The sequence below is a fragment of the Ochotona princeps genome, chromosome 7 (genome assembly GCF_030435755.1).
Source record: "Ochotona princeps isolate mOchPri1 chromosome 7, mOchPri1.hap1, whole genome shotgun sequence".
NCBI classification, from domain to species: domain Eukaryota; kingdom Metazoa; phylum Chordata; class Mammalia; order Lagomorpha; family Ochotonidae; genus Ochotona; species Ochotona princeps.
In genome coordinates, this window is record NC_080838.1 from 72,747,807 (window position 1) to 72,764,467 (window position 16,661).

The window sequence follows — 16,661 nt, forward strand, 5'->3', positions numbered from 1 at the left end:
TACAGACCACAAGACAGTACCACAGCAAGATGCTTGACAGATTTAGTAAATAATATAGCGGTAATTTGAACACAAATGGTTGTATCTAAATTTTGTATCAATCATTCTAACATGAAGGCTTTGCTTCTTTTCCACGCAGCAGAAAAAATGAGTCAGAGCCGTATATTGTTCCCTTTTATAACACCTTCAAAGTTTCCCACAGTAATTCAGAAATACACGTGACCCTCCTTAACCTGGTCCTTGCCCCCCACCCTCTCTCTGTCTCTCTAGCCCCAACTCATGCCATCACCTTCACTCAAACTTTATATTCATTACTCATCTGCTACTACTCCTCCCGTCAACTAACTCTACGTGTTCCCATCACGGGGTTGTCAAAATAAACCTACATTGAATAAAGATAAACAGAAAAGAAAACATGATTAAAGGCTAATGCAATGAGAGGGAAGAACCCAACTCTACTGAAACAAAGGGTGATAGGGTTTTATAGACATAGGTAAAAAGAAAGCGCTTACACCATGTTTAGCTGCTAATTGGCTTTACCACAGGAAAAGTAAACGTCTGTTTCTTAGTGACACAGAGTAGTTTTACAGTTCCCAGAAAGGTGCCCACTGAAGTTAGGCCCCACTCTCCCATGGAAATTGCAAAGGAAGAGGATTGTCTCTAATATTTAGTGATGCTGCAGGAAACATTGAGCCCATCTTGTTCAGGGTCTTTGCAGGGGTGTTTCCTCCTCCTGGAATATTCCTCTCCCAGATTTTAGCATGACGCCCTTCTTCTCATTGTTAAGATCTCACTTCAAAGAGGCTTTCTCTCCTACTGGAATATAAACAAGATTCTGTGGTCGGCCTGGCATATTATCTGAACTGATAGAGATTTGTCAAGGGAACCAATGAATGGCAAGTTCAGAACAGAAAGGAAAGCTTCCTGTGGCAAAGAAGTATAGGCATTTTGTTACACAGAACTGCAGAGTTTTTGTGAATCATGAGAAGACAAAATTAAAATAAGTCATATTTCCAATTAAAAAGAGGATCATATGACCCCATTGATATCAGAATTGCAGTACACATGTCTAGATTTAGCTTTGGTTTCATACTGTTATTTGACCCAAGAGATAAGTTCAGCATGACCCCTGTGGTTGGACAAAATATTTAAAATAAACAGTTACGTGATATGTCTTGTCTGCTCCCTAAGGGACAGAGAACTGTCCCCCTACAGATTAGATAAGACCTCTGAGAAGCAAAAAGCAGAAAAACAGTGAGAATAATTAATACATTTGCATTAAATTGCTAACAATTTAATATTATGTGAAGGAAGTAAAAATAGTATATTTGCAACAACCTAAGGAAGAGTTTCTGATACATATATACCTTAAAACATAAAATGACACAGTGACATAAAAATAGCTAATTCATTTATTTTAAATTATCTTAAAAATTACAGTAATAAAAATTATGCTTACTCAGAAAATACCAGATCATGGATATGGTTTTTGTTTTGTGTTCATGAGTGTTACAAAGGCTTGGAAGTAAATGTTTTTAGACTCCTCCTTGAGCTACATAGAGATTCACAACTGCTCTTTATTTTCAAACATGCAGAGTCTTGCTTGAGAAAAGATAAAGAGACACAGAAACAGAACAAAGCATATTAGAGATTGTATAGTCAGCAGAATTATTTGCTTTTAAAATTTCTGGCTTACACATTGCATCTTCAAGTCAGAATTACAAATGAAAGTGCTCTATGCTAATATTTTTGCTGTCAGTACTGATTCCCAACAGATGAGAGACAATGGACCCACTATTGCAAATTTTGCTTGCATTAAAATAAAGGAAAAATAATAAAGCAATTCTCTCATGTTATCTGTTACTTTACTATTTTCCACTGGCCCTTCCTATACAGTCCTCAGTTCATTCACAACACATGCATATATTTTATTAAGAAATGAGTGTGCACAGTGCTTGAGATTTGAATACACACGTTATCTAAAGATGCTTCCCATATATAGTGGTATTTGCAATGACACAGTAAATAAGACTGCCATTTCAGAGATGAAGAGCTTGGGTACAGAAAAAGCAAGCAGGTATCTCTTGTCAAGGAGTTGGCCAATTACAAATCCAGTTCTCCTGAATGTAAATCACGCTCTACCGGGAGTGGGAGACATCTGGCCTGTGGGCCATATAAGGCCATATTCCTTAGTCTGGCCCTGCAATATAACCACAAAAGGCACTCAGAAATGTACAGCAGACAAACTTTAAGTTGACAATTTTATATGGACTATGAATAATGTTAAAAATATCCCAATGACCCCTGACACTGCTTCTGCTATGTCTATCAAGCACCATTTCCATTCTCTTGGGAAACTAAGAGAGTTAATGAAGTATAATATAATTCCACTTTGTTATCACCTTAACCTTTACTTGTGTAGGAACTGCACATCTCTGCCACTGAGGATAATAGAGTTCAGCATTTAAAGCATAATTTGTTTACCTGTTTATGTTTTGCAGCCGATCCAAAGGGAAGGTGTTAATACATGCTGTGCTGAAGTTTGAATCTTTTTATAAAAATAATGCAGCGAAATATTGGGATAAGGTTGAAAGCATTTTATATCAAAAGCTAAAGGGTAAAATTGGTTCTTTACTTATAGATTTTTCTACATTTAGATTTTCAGGTAAGACTTTATATGCTTTTCATCTTTTAATATGGTGCTTTGTTATACAGATGAAAATAGCATTTCTGTCCATAAATATCATTTAAGATTTAAGGACAGCTAGTTTTAACCACTAGTAATATTACTTTGCCTTAAATATTCTGTGTGCCATGATACCTTCCTCAATGTTCTTTAGCTCAAGAATCTAGACTCAAATTTCTGAATTGTTAGAGCCTTTTTAACATCCAACTTACTTCTCCATGCACCATTAATGGACATTATCTCTCTTCTTCTCATGTATAATCTAATTCTTAATCTTAGTCACCTGACAGTATTCTGAACATTTCTAAAAGATGAGGATAATAAATGTCTCTCAGATCTTGATCAAAGGGTAGTCACCAGAGTACACAGTTTGGAACTGGGCCACGAGTTACCTGCTACAACAAATATGCACAAGGACAAAATGCTAGTGCCACCCTTAGAGGAAGGACTAAACTGTTGGGGGCAGAGAGAGGAGTGGATTTTTACACCAATGGTTCATTTGCATGAAACATCAGAAACACCAAAAACAAGATCTGAACATACTTTACCACAACAAAAAGCCATTGTGTTATAAAAACATAACTTTTCCTGGGATATTATATACTCTTTCTTAGAGCCTTCTTTATCACAGAGGTCATCTGTGTGTGGTGACATCAAAGGAATGGAGATAAGGAAATTAACTCTCCAATTTGAAGAGATATTTTTCTACAAAGGTTTATTTTTAGAAACTCATTTGCTAAGATATGAACTCAAATTTCAAGATGTAACTTTATATTATGTTCCTAAACATTATACAGTTCCAAAAAGTGCTGCCTGAGGCCCATTTCCAGATTTGTGGTTTTTCTTAGTTTTACATTAGTTTCACTTGTTTTGATGCCGCTCTAAAATTTCATGAAGATCAGTGACGTATAGCATCTTAAGAACAAATGATGCTTTGTGTTGTTCTAATCTCTGTGTTTGATGAATCCTTTACTCTTTTCTGATTACCCTTCATCAAAAGGTAGATGCCTCAAAAAATTAAACAAAAGCTACACAGGTACAAGCTTGAACCAGCAACTGACCAAAACAGTTCTCCAAATCAGTGAAGCAATTTGACACCTGCCTCTCATTCAAGTCCCTCTCAGCATGAGAAATCTTCACTGATTGCCACATGAATGAAACTGTGTCTCATGAATCTGTGACAAGTTTATCTAGGCAGTCAAGGATGCTGTTCATACCTCATTGAACAACCTGGCCTTCTTATGTTACTCATTAGTTCTATTACTTAACACCAGTACCTGCAAATGTCAAGGTTGTGAGTTTTATTTCACACAACTGCTAAAAAGAGGGAAAGGTCGCTACCACCTACAGCAGGGGCTTACACATCATTGCCCAGAGCTATTAGCATCAATGCTGTAGTACTATGCACAGAAAGAGGTGACACAGTATAGTGGCTAACATCATGGACTCCATTATGAGATTACCTGAGATTTTAATTCCAAGTCCTTTATATATTAGCTGTGTAATTTTGGAAAATTTACTGAGTCTGCCATTTATTGACGAGAATTTTAAAAGTAGTTCATTTAATCCATTGTACAAATGTCAAATACCTAACACATACAAAGCACTTTAAAAAGCAGGATTGCTACAAAGGAAGAATTACGACTTTTGGGGCTTTTACCATGAGGAAAAACACAGTCCAAATGTATGTCCTGTGGATTCTAGATTTGTAAAGCAACTGGATAAATAGATTATTGATAGATAAAATAAAGGGATGGAGGAAGAGAGAGATGGAGGGGAGGGAGAGAAAAAGCGAAGGATGGGAGGAAGGGAGGAAGGAAGGAAGGCAGGAAGGCAGGAAGGCAGGAAGGCAGGAAGGAAGGAAGGCAGGAAGGAAGGAAGGAAAAGTGAGCTACTGCTTTCTATAAAGTCCTTCTACTGACCTTCCCCTTAAAGTTGAGTTGCCTTATAGATGAGGGTAAGGAAGTAGATGATTTCCCAAAGTTCTGGTAGAGCAACAATAACTCCTTCCCTCTTTATTGCCAAGCCCCCATTAAAAAATCACTTTATCCCGTTGAGACTTGGTTTCTTCCATGAGATTATGGTGCTTTTTTTCCTGGAGAGCAAAGCAGCACATGCACCTAAAGCACTTAGCACAGTGCCCCGCAAAGAACAGCTATTCAATAGTTGTCTGAGTGTCTTAGACTATAGTCCAGAACAGCAGGACCCAAGACAAAGACTTGCTTAGTCTTTGAACTTGAGGAGAGTCAGTTAAGCATCACTAAAGACAATTCTAGTTTCAATCTGTGGGACCTAATAAACTATGTTTTGGAACTGTATTCTTCATTATAACTAAACACAAAAACTTCTGTTCATCACCTCTCATCTTGGATTGATCGATGGTTCTACAGCACAAAATTCCCCACTTTCTAGTTTTGCATTTAAGCTTCCTGTGCCTTTCTTTTGGAAAATAGTTAGTAGTCTTAGGTGCTGACCCAGGAAGTTAATCCTGAACAGAACTAACCCATTCATTAATCATGACAAATAAAGTAATTCGAGATCAACTGGGGAAACAGAGTCATATGTCGATGTTTTGTATGCAGTACCTCACAATTTTTGTTTTGCAAATTTAAAACCATTCTAAAAAAATTTTTTAAAGAACTGATTCAACTCTGTCACCACAACTGTGGTAAAAATAGGCAATGAGCAAAAATTATCCAAAGTGATTCACAAAAGGTATTAAATTTACTCATTTTTCTGATGATTTGAATTTAGGAAGTAATGTAAGATCATTATTTTTCAAACATTTCCATAATTTTCAGGACCTGGACCACTTTTTAAAATAAGTAATGAAGAATTTGGGTATCTTTTAAAAAAAAAGTAAATACTAAAGTTTTGTAATCCTCTGTTCTAATTTATGAACATAGAAGCATATATTCAGGATTGAATAATATGGAGCAGGGATTGTGGTGCAGTGGGTTAACATTCTGATTGTGACTCCTGATCCACATGGGACGCCTGCCCCAGTCCCAGCCATGCTGCTTCTGATCTAGTTCCCTTCTAATGTGAATGGAACTCAGCTTCCTGAGTCCTTGCACTCATGTGGGAGACCAAGTTGGAGTTCTTCATTCCTGGCTTCAACTAGCCCAGCTCTAGCCATTGTAGCCATTTGGGGAGTTAACTATCAGAGAGAAGATAGCTCTCTCACTCTCTCTCTCTCTCACTCTCTCTGTTTCCTTTGCAAATTAAAAAAAAGAATGTTTTTTAAAAGACTGGATAATAAGAATTACGCCTCTGCAATAATGTATTTCCCAAAACAATATTAATATTAAAATAAATATATTCATAAATGTAAATATTTCCACTTTCTCTCCTTGACTTGTAGATATTGCAATGCTGGAAGCAGAAAATCTTCTCAATACATGTAAGTGTATCAACCAAGAGTTATCATCCTAGTAAAAATTCCTCGGATGCCAGAAAGGATTTTCACTTGCGGGTCAATATAGTGGTACAATAGGACACCTGCTTTTAGAAGTTTGTATGAAGGACACTGTAGTTGGTCTCAGATTGACTGGTATCACAGCTGTAAGTTAAGCTACACGTAACCACGTGGCACAAAGTGCCTGGAGACCAGCAGTAACAACTAAGAACTTAAGAATCTGAAATGAAACTCATAATTTTTGAGTCTCACATACGCCACTTAAATTGCTAGATGAATTTACTTACATGTTATTTAATTTTTCCAAGACTCCATTCTAATTGTGAAAATAAAGTAGAATAACACAAGAAAATCATCAAAAAGAATGTATGGCTCATAACAAGCACTCAAGAAATGTCAATTATCTGTATTTTCTGTTTTCCTCTTGGAAACTCCAGGTCCAGGAATTTACTATAGAATTCAGTCTTAAGAGCCAACAAAGCCTAGTGTGCAAAAAATAATAATAATAATTTGCCTTAGATATAAGCAGCTTTTCTGTTACTGACCAAAGACAGTCTGCTTCCATTTTCCCAACATCTGCCCTGGGAAATGTGATCTTCTGGTCACAGAAACCTGGAGCAGGCTGCCAGGAAACACACTGCTTTTATCTGGAAACTGAGATTGGTAGAGGCCACTGGATTAGAGAAATCACCCACAAGAACCAGGTGACACCAACCCCAGGCTCTCCATCTCCCAAAGTCATAATGCAATTATTTCTGAGAAGCTTGACCAAAAGTTAAATGCAAAAACAATATTTGATTTTTTTGCTTTCTCATAGATTTTAACTCAAAAAGCTCAAGCAAGTTAATAAAACACGTTAAAACCAATCATTCCAATTAAAGTCAATATTGATAAATATCAAAATCCACAACCAGGAATTTGTCAGGTTCAAAAAATCCGATCAAGTGAATAATGGAAGGAATGTTAAGAAAGATTGGCTCAATCCTCTGCTCTCACAGTTAGAACACTAAACAACCATCATTTCAGTATTCTAAATCCAACTTGACCGATCTAGGAATTCAATAATTTTTTAAAAAGGAGGGAGGAGTATAAAAAATGAACAGGGTTAAAGAAGAGAGTTTTGGTATGTGACAAAGGTGAATTAAAATGTATTAACAAGACAATGGAGAGGTAATACAAACTCACAAGACTTGCTCACGTTCTGAAAGTATGAACCAGCAAACTTCATTATAACTTTAAATCCCTGAAATGTGCTGTATGATCTCTCTCGATATTATACCAAAGCTGTAAGGTAGCAGGTAAGACTGGCAGCAGCAATAACAAGGTGAAATGCCGAAGTGCTGGCAGAAAGCTTGACAAACAAAACAATCATGAGCAAGTGAGACTTTAGAATGGGCGTTGATGCGTGGATACAAATTAGTTAGGAATTCTGAGTAAGCAGAAACTGGGAACTGCAGTCACACAGGCGAGGTTCTGCTCATCTCTGTTTTTATATTCCTCTGGCGGAAGTTGAGTAGAAGCAAGCTTCCCTTAGGAGTGACCCAAAGAGAAGGGACCCAGAGCTGCCTCTGGCTACTGGATTATGTGTTTTTTTCCTTCACAGTGTCCATCCTAAGGGAGTGAAAAGAGAATGGGAGAGCAAAGGAAGTAACATTCCAGGGGTCCCAGTGAGAAACAAGGGTCACAGAATCACCCGCTCGGCGGAGTGATTTTTATGAAGAGGCTGCCCTGAGGTTTGAGATTTGGGCTGAACAACAAAATAACCTAGAATCAAAGAAATACGTGAAATAAGACTCAAAGGACTAGTTAAGGCCTCAAAAAAAAATATGTTACCCTCCACTGTGCCTTCAATGCCTTTTCGGTCTCAGGGAAGACTATCTCAACATCTGGTGGCATACGATTAGTACCTCCCTGCAACAACTGACCATTTCACTTTCCCAATTGTTTCTTTTTATTATTATTATTATTTTTAATTCATTAATTACATTGTATTATGTAACACAGTTTCATAGGTACTTGGATGCTCCCCAACCCTCCCCAAACCCACCCACCATGGTGGATTCCTCCACCTTGTTGCATAACCACAGTTCAAGTTCAGTTGAGATTCCCCCATTGCAAGCATATACCAAACATAGAGTCCATCATCTTATTGTCCAGTCAAGTTCAACGGGTTTCTTAACCTTAATGTTGTTGTTACCAGGGATGTTCTGTGTGTTAGATGAAATTGATCACGATCTTGGTCTGTACCCACGAGGTAGTAGTCGTCCCTCGCCTCCAAATGTGACAACTCAGAAAGTCTTTAATCATTGCCAAATATCTTCCAGAGAGAAAGTGTGGAAACTTTCTCTGAGAGCCACTGTTTTAATCCATGCCTCCTACATTGATTTTGTCCAATTATTTGCTCTCCAATTCTTTGGAGCATACTCATCAGAGGAAAGTGATTTTATAATCAATTACCATTTTTATTTCCAGAAGCCTCATGATTACACTGCTGAACCATTACTTTCACAAATATATTTTAAGCTCCTTTTATGTGGTAAGTTCATGGTAGCTTCTAGAGATTCATGTTTTTCAAAAACAAAACAAAACAAAAAATATATACACATAGACATATAATAATATATACATGATTCCTCTACTCTGTTTATTAATAAAATAACATCTACAATAAAAAGCAGATATGCAAGAGACAAGCTCAGTGCTTTAGTTGGAGCAAAGTTAAAGCACTCAAGGGAGTCTATGAAGGAAAGTCATCAAGCTGGAGAAAATACTAATGAAATTGTACTACTACTACCAATTTGCTTTAATCACTTCATGAGAGTTCCTCTGCAACTAGAATCACAGTCCTGATCTCATCAGCACAGAACTTTGGAAAGAAGTCGTTGCTCCTTTTATCCAAGTGTTGTGCGCTGTGATCTGAGTGTGAATACATTCCTGTTCACTCTGTGTCTCATCAGTACCTCATTCACATTCATATTCATTCTCTTTTTCCTGTGGTGATTTTCATAGACTCACTGCCCAAAAACTGCCCTCTAGGATGAAAAAAAATACTTACCTGTATAATTTAGTAATATAGAATTTTTGTCTTCTAAATCATAACATTTACTTCCACCTAGCTCCTTCCATCAGGTTAACAGGAAGTGCATTGTGAACCATGAGGATAGGAGAGGAAACCTCATGTCAACAGTTAAATCCATCCTAATTTCTCTTAAGATTGTGAGCTTTCCCTCGGTTAATACAGACACTTATCCTTTCACTGCAGCAATGTGTGTGCACAAGTGCATCAATACTAATAAACTCTATTTTGATCAGGTTGTGGACGTCGCACAATAACTCCCACTGGCAACAAAATTGCAGGGGGCCTGGATGCTGAGGAAGGAGAATGGCCCTGGCAAGCCAGCCTTCAACAGAATCATGTCCACCGATGCGGAGCCACTCTGATCAGTAATAACTGGCTTGTCACTGCTGCTCACTGTTTCATAAAGTAAGCTCTGGCCCAGGGGAAGACCTCAGATCCACTCAAAATCTGATCATACTTTCCAACACAGTAGTTACACAACTGTATTGCCAACTGTCCAGTAGTAAGAGCACAGCCTCAAAATTGTTCAATGATTTATCAGCAACATGGCAGATATGGACATGATGACTTTCAAACAACATGTTGTTGCACCCAAAGTCTCCTTTGTTTACCTATAATATTTTAACATTTTTGTTTGATGATTCTTTTTCATTAATTTCCATTGGTTTTCTGTAGCATTTATTTAATTTTTTAAACAAAAATTTCTCTCAGATTTAATCAACTCCCTTCAAATGTTTAGCTGAGCTTATTATTCCTTTAGTAAAACACTGTTTGCTATTTTGATTATTCTTTTAGTAAAATACTGTTTCCGGTTTTTAAAATATAAATCCTTGATTAACTAGTAAAAATTAAAATTTAAAATGCATTCCTATTAATCTAGAGTTTTAAAGATTACAAAATGCCTTAATTTCCTCATCTCCATAAATTTATTCTATTCCATATTTGTCCATTTTTAATTCTATTGCGCTGTTAAAATTGCTTTCCTAAGCCTCCTTGATCATTTAGAATATAAAACAAGAAATATAGTCTCACTTCCAGGTTGTTTTTTCAATATTTATTTATTATTTATTGGAAGGCGGATTTACAGAGAGGACAAAAAGAGAGAAAGATCCTCCATCCGAAGGTTCACTGCCCAAATGGCCACAGTGGCCAGAGCTGAGCCAATCCAAAGCCAGGAGCCAGAGGCTTCTTCCAGGTCTCCCACATTGGTGCAGGGTCCCAGGGCTTTGGGCCTTTCTCTACTGCTTTTGCAGGGCATAAACAGAGAGCTGGATGGGAAGTGGAGGAGCTGGGACACAAACTGGTGCCCACATGAGATCCCAGTGCCTGCAAGGTGAGGACTTAGCCAATTGAGCCATCATGCCTGACAGTCCAGGGTTTTATTTTTGAAAAATTGTTTATTCGTTAATAAAAATCTATTCATGTGATCATTATGTTTACTTTTTCTCTTCATCCAACTTCATTTTTATATGCTTTTAAGCACCATGGGCACTCAAAACAAATGTTATATTTTAAGTAGCTTAAGGTATAAGTGCTTATGACTCTAACATACAAGAATTTTAATAAGTATATCCACTTTTTTAGTGCAAATGATCCCAAAGATTGGATTGTAAGTTTTGGGCTTCTCTTAAGTGACCCACAAATAAAACGGACTGTCGAGGAGATTATAATTCATGAGAATTACCGGCACCCTGCACACGACAACGACATTGCTGTTGTGCGTCTATCTTCCCCAGTGTTGTATGCAAGCAACATTCGAAGAGCATGTCTTCCAGAAGCTCACTACAGATTCCCACCCAATACAAAAGTCGTGGTCACAGGATGGGGAGCATTGAAGTCTGATGGTGAGTTCCTAACATTCCTGTGTCCCAGGACTTCAATTTTAGGAGCTGTAAAGTACGGAAAATTACAACTAATTCTAAACGTTTTTTTCCTATGGATCATTCTAAAGAGTATAAAGTGTAACAATGAAAAGTATCCTAATATTCACACAGACACTATAATTTCATAGTTATTTACATAAGTCCCCATAAAATGGCTTTTTTTTACAGAAATGTATTATTTGAGTAACTTATTTGCCTCCATTTCGTTTATTTATTCATTCAACAAACATTTATGTTTACTGCAATTCTTGCATCAAGTATTACTCTAGATGGTTTGCATATGATAATGTGTAAAATAAACAAATATCCCTGTATGTTTTCTTAGCAAGAGGCAGAGAAATTTTCTTTCTCAACAAAGGAAGACAGACAGCAATCATCAAATATAAGAACTAAAGTAAATTACAGAATATGCTTTATGCAAATGTAAGAAAAATGGGAACTACATAGAATTGCTTTATTTACTCATTTGAGAGGAAGAAAGAGAAAGACAGGGGAATATACTCAAAGGCAGAGATAGGGATGATAGACAAAGAATTCCTACCAACTAGTTCATCCCTCAGATGACCATGAGTCTGAAGCTAAGAGCCAGGGATTCAATCCAGGTGTCCCATGTGGGTGACAGGAACCCAAGTATTTGAGCTGTCATTTACAGCTTCCCAAAGTGAACATTTAATGAAATTTGAACCAGGAGCTAGAGTCAGGACTCAAATACAAGTAATCCCATATGGTGTGTTGGACTCTTACTAGCCCAGTCAAATGCCTACTTCAGGAATAAGCATTTCTGATGCAATGGGTAGTGAGAAGGTAAGACTCTAACAAATACCACGAATGTACTTCAGAAAAAGCTTGTGCCAAAATGGAACCAAAAGTGTGAGTTTATTTTAGTGAATTTTTTTCCAAATTCATTTTTTTACATCAAAAAGTTTTTGCACCAAAATTAACTCGGACTTTTCATTCGTGTTTCACAAACTTTTTCAAGTAGCCTTGTATTTAAATACGTGCTTCTTCATGGCAATAAAAATGTAAAGACTTATTGGTCATTTATATTCACAACTGTATTTTAGTAGCTGAAAATACACCTAAAACTTATTCCAAGGTTCAGCGCTACAGTAAGAAACTAAGCTAAAAACAGGAATAAAATGTGTAGTTCAGGATATAAATTTTAAATCTGGTTTTCTAAGATACACATGCAATAAATATAAAAGTTCAAAATAATTCAAAAGGAGAAATCCCATCACACATAGGTGTACTTTTTAGGTTTTTCTGAATATTTACATATAGATTTATAATACTATCTAAATATTGTAATGTTCACAGTGTTCATAAACATTAGTTGTTTCTTTATTACCAAGACATGAAACTAAGCTTTAATTAAAACATGTTTTACATTGATTTGGAAGCTGTACATAGTGTTAAAGTTACATACCAGAGGGATCAATAAAAACTATAAACATTTCTTCCTTTAGGGGCAAGTCCTAATATACTCCAAAAAGGATTAGTGAAGATTATAGATAATAAAATATGTAACAGCGCAAAGGCATATGGCGGAGTCGTTACACCTGGAATGCTGTGTGCAGGGTTCCTGGAGGGCAGTGTGGATGCCTGCCAGGTAAGTACACCTCATTCATTTTCAGGAAAACTGTTTTCATTGTATTTTATCTCATATATATTTTTCAACGGGGTAGCGCAACATTGAGAAAAAGAATTGAGAAAGAGACAGAGAGGAGACAGAGAGGAGACGGAGAGAGACTCCATTCCCCTGGCTCACGCCCCACATGACTCCAACAGTCGGAGCTGGATTAGGCCAAAGCCGTAAGTCCTGAGCTCCATCTGCATCTCCATCTTGGGCGTCAGGGATCCAAAATGTTGGGTCAGCTGTCACTGTAGGGAGTTGGATTGAAAGCAGAATAGCCAGGACTTGAATCAGCACTACCATGTGGGATGTAAGCACAGCAAGTGGCAGCTTAATGCACTGTGCCACAATGCCAATCCTTGCCTTGCAATTTTAAATTTCTGATTAACCAGGGCAGTTTTCTCAATTTTTAATACCCTAAATATTTTTGACATCTAAAATATTTAAGTAAAATTATATTGATTTTTTTCTGTGTGCTTCTGGGAGCGTTTTTACATTTAATATGTAATAATTTTATCATTTTCCACATGTACTTCATATTTATTACTGAATATTTTTCTTGAAAACAGGAGCACTAATAATAGCACATAAGATGGGATTCAGGATAATGATTATAAAATGAGGAAAGAAGGATATATTGTCATGTAAATGGTGTGAATCAATGAAGACAATATTCGTAACTATTAGTACACCAAAAATATGACATCCACATAACTTTTATACTCTGTATATTTCTTGGGTTCCACAAACACATGGAATTTGTTTTTCTGTATCTGGCTTTCTTCACTTAGCATAATGATTTCCACTTTCATCCATTTTTCTGTAAATGTCAGAATTTCATTGTTAATTACTATTTTAATACATTTATTTCCTTCATCCACGATACAGTTGTAAGCATAGGACCATCTCTGTCCCTACCCCTCTGTCTTTCCTATATTCCCCTCCTACTATTTGTCTCCAAATTATTGTAATAGCAGAGTCATTTGTTTCACTATCACAAGCTTAACTTTATAATATACAACTGTATCATGACATGGCAAGTACAAGAAAAGAAAGATAATAAAATAATGTAGTGGAATGTGTAACTATAAATAATAATGAGAATCCTACTATTATGTGGGAATAGACACATGCTGTAAACATCCATTGTTTTCCATTTTTCCATTATTTTCCCTTGTAGAGTTTATATGCTTTTGCTGTGTGTGCTTTGTGTGTTAGTTGCCATATATCAGACAGAGCACGTGATATCTGTCCTTTGGGGACTGGCTTATTTCACTAAGGATAAGGGTTTCCAGCTGAAACCATTTTGTTACAGACTCTCAGTTTCCTTTTTTTTTTTTTTTTTTTAAGATTTATTTATTTGTATTGGAAAGTCAGATATACAGAGAGGAGGAGAGAGAGAAAGATCCAATGATCCACTCCCTAAGCAGCTACAACAGCCAGAGCTGAGCCAATCCAAAGCCAGGAGCCAGGAGCCTCTTCCAGGTCTCCCATGTATGTGCAGGGTCCCAAGGCTTCGGGCCATCCTCTACTGCTTTCCCAGGCCTCAAGCAGGGAGCTGGAAGGGAAGCGGGACTACTGAGATTAGAACTGGTGCCTTTTGGAATCCTGATGCATGAAAGGCAAGGATTTAGCTCAAGTTAATCAAAGTTAACATACCTGTGTAAGTGGAAGAAGCATGGGCAAAGAACACAGGCAAAAGAACAAAATAGCTTGTAACAGCAGAAGAAAAAGTATTCGATGCAACATGCAATAGATATTAAAATTATCCAGGATAATTGGAAGGATCAGAGCAAAGGAAAATGTAGCATTAAAGTACTCCATTATTCTGGGGAAATGAGCCCAAGATAAGCAGATGAAAACAATAAGTGTAGAGATCTAGCCAACTCACACAATTCTGGAAGAGCAGTATTTACATGAGAACGGGAGAGCACAGTCCAGTTTGGGTGGTAGCTAAATACAAACATTCCTTTATTCCATCATCTTCTGAGAAATAAGGGAGCTTGGGAAGATAATCAGAGGGTTTCTCTGCACGCTGGATGCATAGAAATAATACCTTCAAATACTCTTGGATATTAACTAAGCTGAAACTTTTCACATATTTTTGCCATTGTTGTATTGCTATGTAAAAAAGACATACATTGACTTCTTTGATTCAAATCAACTATTATAGGATCCAAAAATATCCTAGACTAAAATGATTTTCGTATTGAAACACCTAGGACTATTCTGTTCTTCTCTCTCTTTGCTACGAAAGGGAAAATATGCACTATTTGCCTTTAAACTGCAGTGATTATATATTTCTGCCTACTTTTTCCTCCTTAGGGTGACTCTGGTGGACCACTAGTTAGTGAAGATTCTAAAGGACTGTGGTTCCTTGCTGGTATCGTAAGCTGGGGAGATGAATGTGCTCTTCCGAACAAGCCTGGCATCTACACCCGAGTGACATACTACCGGGACTGGATCATGTCCAAAACTGGTCTTTAGTGGGGGAGTCCTCTGTGGATGATAGCACAAAGGTTGTGCTTTTGTTATGTATGCTTGTCATTCCCAAGCTACATATCACCTTATGGAAATTTGATGTTGAAAATTTTAAAACAATCTTAGAAACATGAAAACCTACTATTAGGCTTTGACAAACTTTCATTGAGACCGAACCAGGATATGCAATTTTCCCTTTACTCTTTTCCAGATGGGGAGTAACTATGTGAGTAAATATGGATTACAATTTATTAAAGAGAAGGCTCTGTTAATTTTCAGATCAAAATCTCGGGAAATCACTGACTAGGCAATTTAGAAATAAACCAACTTCTGAGTGTATAATTTTCTGCTCATAAGAAACGGATACAAAAAAGTCAGCCTACTGATAGGTTGTAGTGTAATCATTTGCAGTAATACAGGCTATAAAAATTATTCAAAAATCTACTTGTACTTTTTCCAGTCCTTGTGCTAATGCTAATCCCTTCTCAATTTATGTCTTTCTTACCTTCAGTAACACAAAATTATATAATAATCCATTTGTCGCAATGAATAGACCAGTGTTTATTGACTTATTCCCATCCTCTCAATAATACAAATTATCCACCAGAATAATTAATATGGAAATTTTCCTTTGCTTAACTGTCCTTTTGCACATATAAAAAGTTCTAAGCTGAAGGCATACATATCTACAAGTCGAATATTATGCCAAACCTATAGGTTAGTTGCAATCCAATATATTTTCTCTTTTTGATGGAAAACAGAATTAAGTGTTTATTTAGGTACAAATGTTGCAACTAAAGCATGGCATTTTCCCACATGGGTGCAGGGTCCCAAGGCATTGGGCCGTCCTCAACTGCTTTCCCAGACCACAAGCAGGGAGCTGGATGGGAAGTAGAGCTGCCGGGATTAGAACTGGCGCCCATATGGGATCCTGGCGCGAGGACTTTAGCCGCTAGTCCATGCCGCCAGGCCCAGCATTTTCATAATATACACGTTGCATCCCAACTTCTTGAAAATTGTCATATGGATTCCAAAAAGTATTTGCACAAAAATCAATCTTTTTTTTCTTTTTTTTGAAACATATTTTATTATTTTATGATACAGTTCCATAGGCCTTGGAATTTCGCCCTTTCTCCTCTGCAAATCCCCCTTACACACACTGATTTCCCCTATATCATTACAGTAGTACAGTCCTTCATAAATGGGCATTAAGTCCATCATTCTCCTATTTAAGTGTATCTTGACATTGTAGGGTCCATCATCCTATTGTCAAGATATATTTCACAGTTTCATTGATTTGGAAGTAGAAATGCATACTGCATTTTATCTTCACATCTAAATATGATGGTCTCTACAGGCAGTCCAGTTAATTTTCTCTCATCAAGGTAGTTTCTCAGATGGTAAGTCCACCAATATGGCAATGGGAGCTTAATTTTTTCTTTTTTATTTTTAAGATTTGTTTATTTTTACTTGAAATAATT

The 16,661-nt window shown here is 36.8% G+C and overlaps 1 protein-coding gene across 1 annotated transcript in view; it reads left to right on the forward strand.

Annotated features, from left to right (window-relative positions):
* The window catches only part of LOC101531828 (transmembrane protease serine 11C-like), a 54,202-nt gene extending 39,016 nt beyond the window's left edge, over positions 1 to 15,186 (forward strand). The window contains exons 5-10 of the mRNA XM_058666656.1: positions 2,502 to 2,665; positions 6,051 to 6,089; positions 9,417 to 9,588; positions 10,768 to 11,027; positions 12,533 to 12,675; positions 15,025 to 15,186. Of these exons, the coding sequence (XP_058522639.1) occupies positions 2,502 to 2,665; positions 6,051 to 6,089; positions 9,417 to 9,588; positions 10,768 to 11,027; positions 12,533 to 12,675; positions 15,025 to 15,186 (940 nt within the window). The remainder of the gene's footprint in view (positions 1 to 2,501; positions 2,666 to 6,050; positions 6,090 to 9,416; positions 9,589 to 10,767; positions 11,028 to 12,532; positions 12,676 to 15,024) is intronic.
* Positions 15,187 to 16,661: the final 1,475 nt, after the last annotated feature.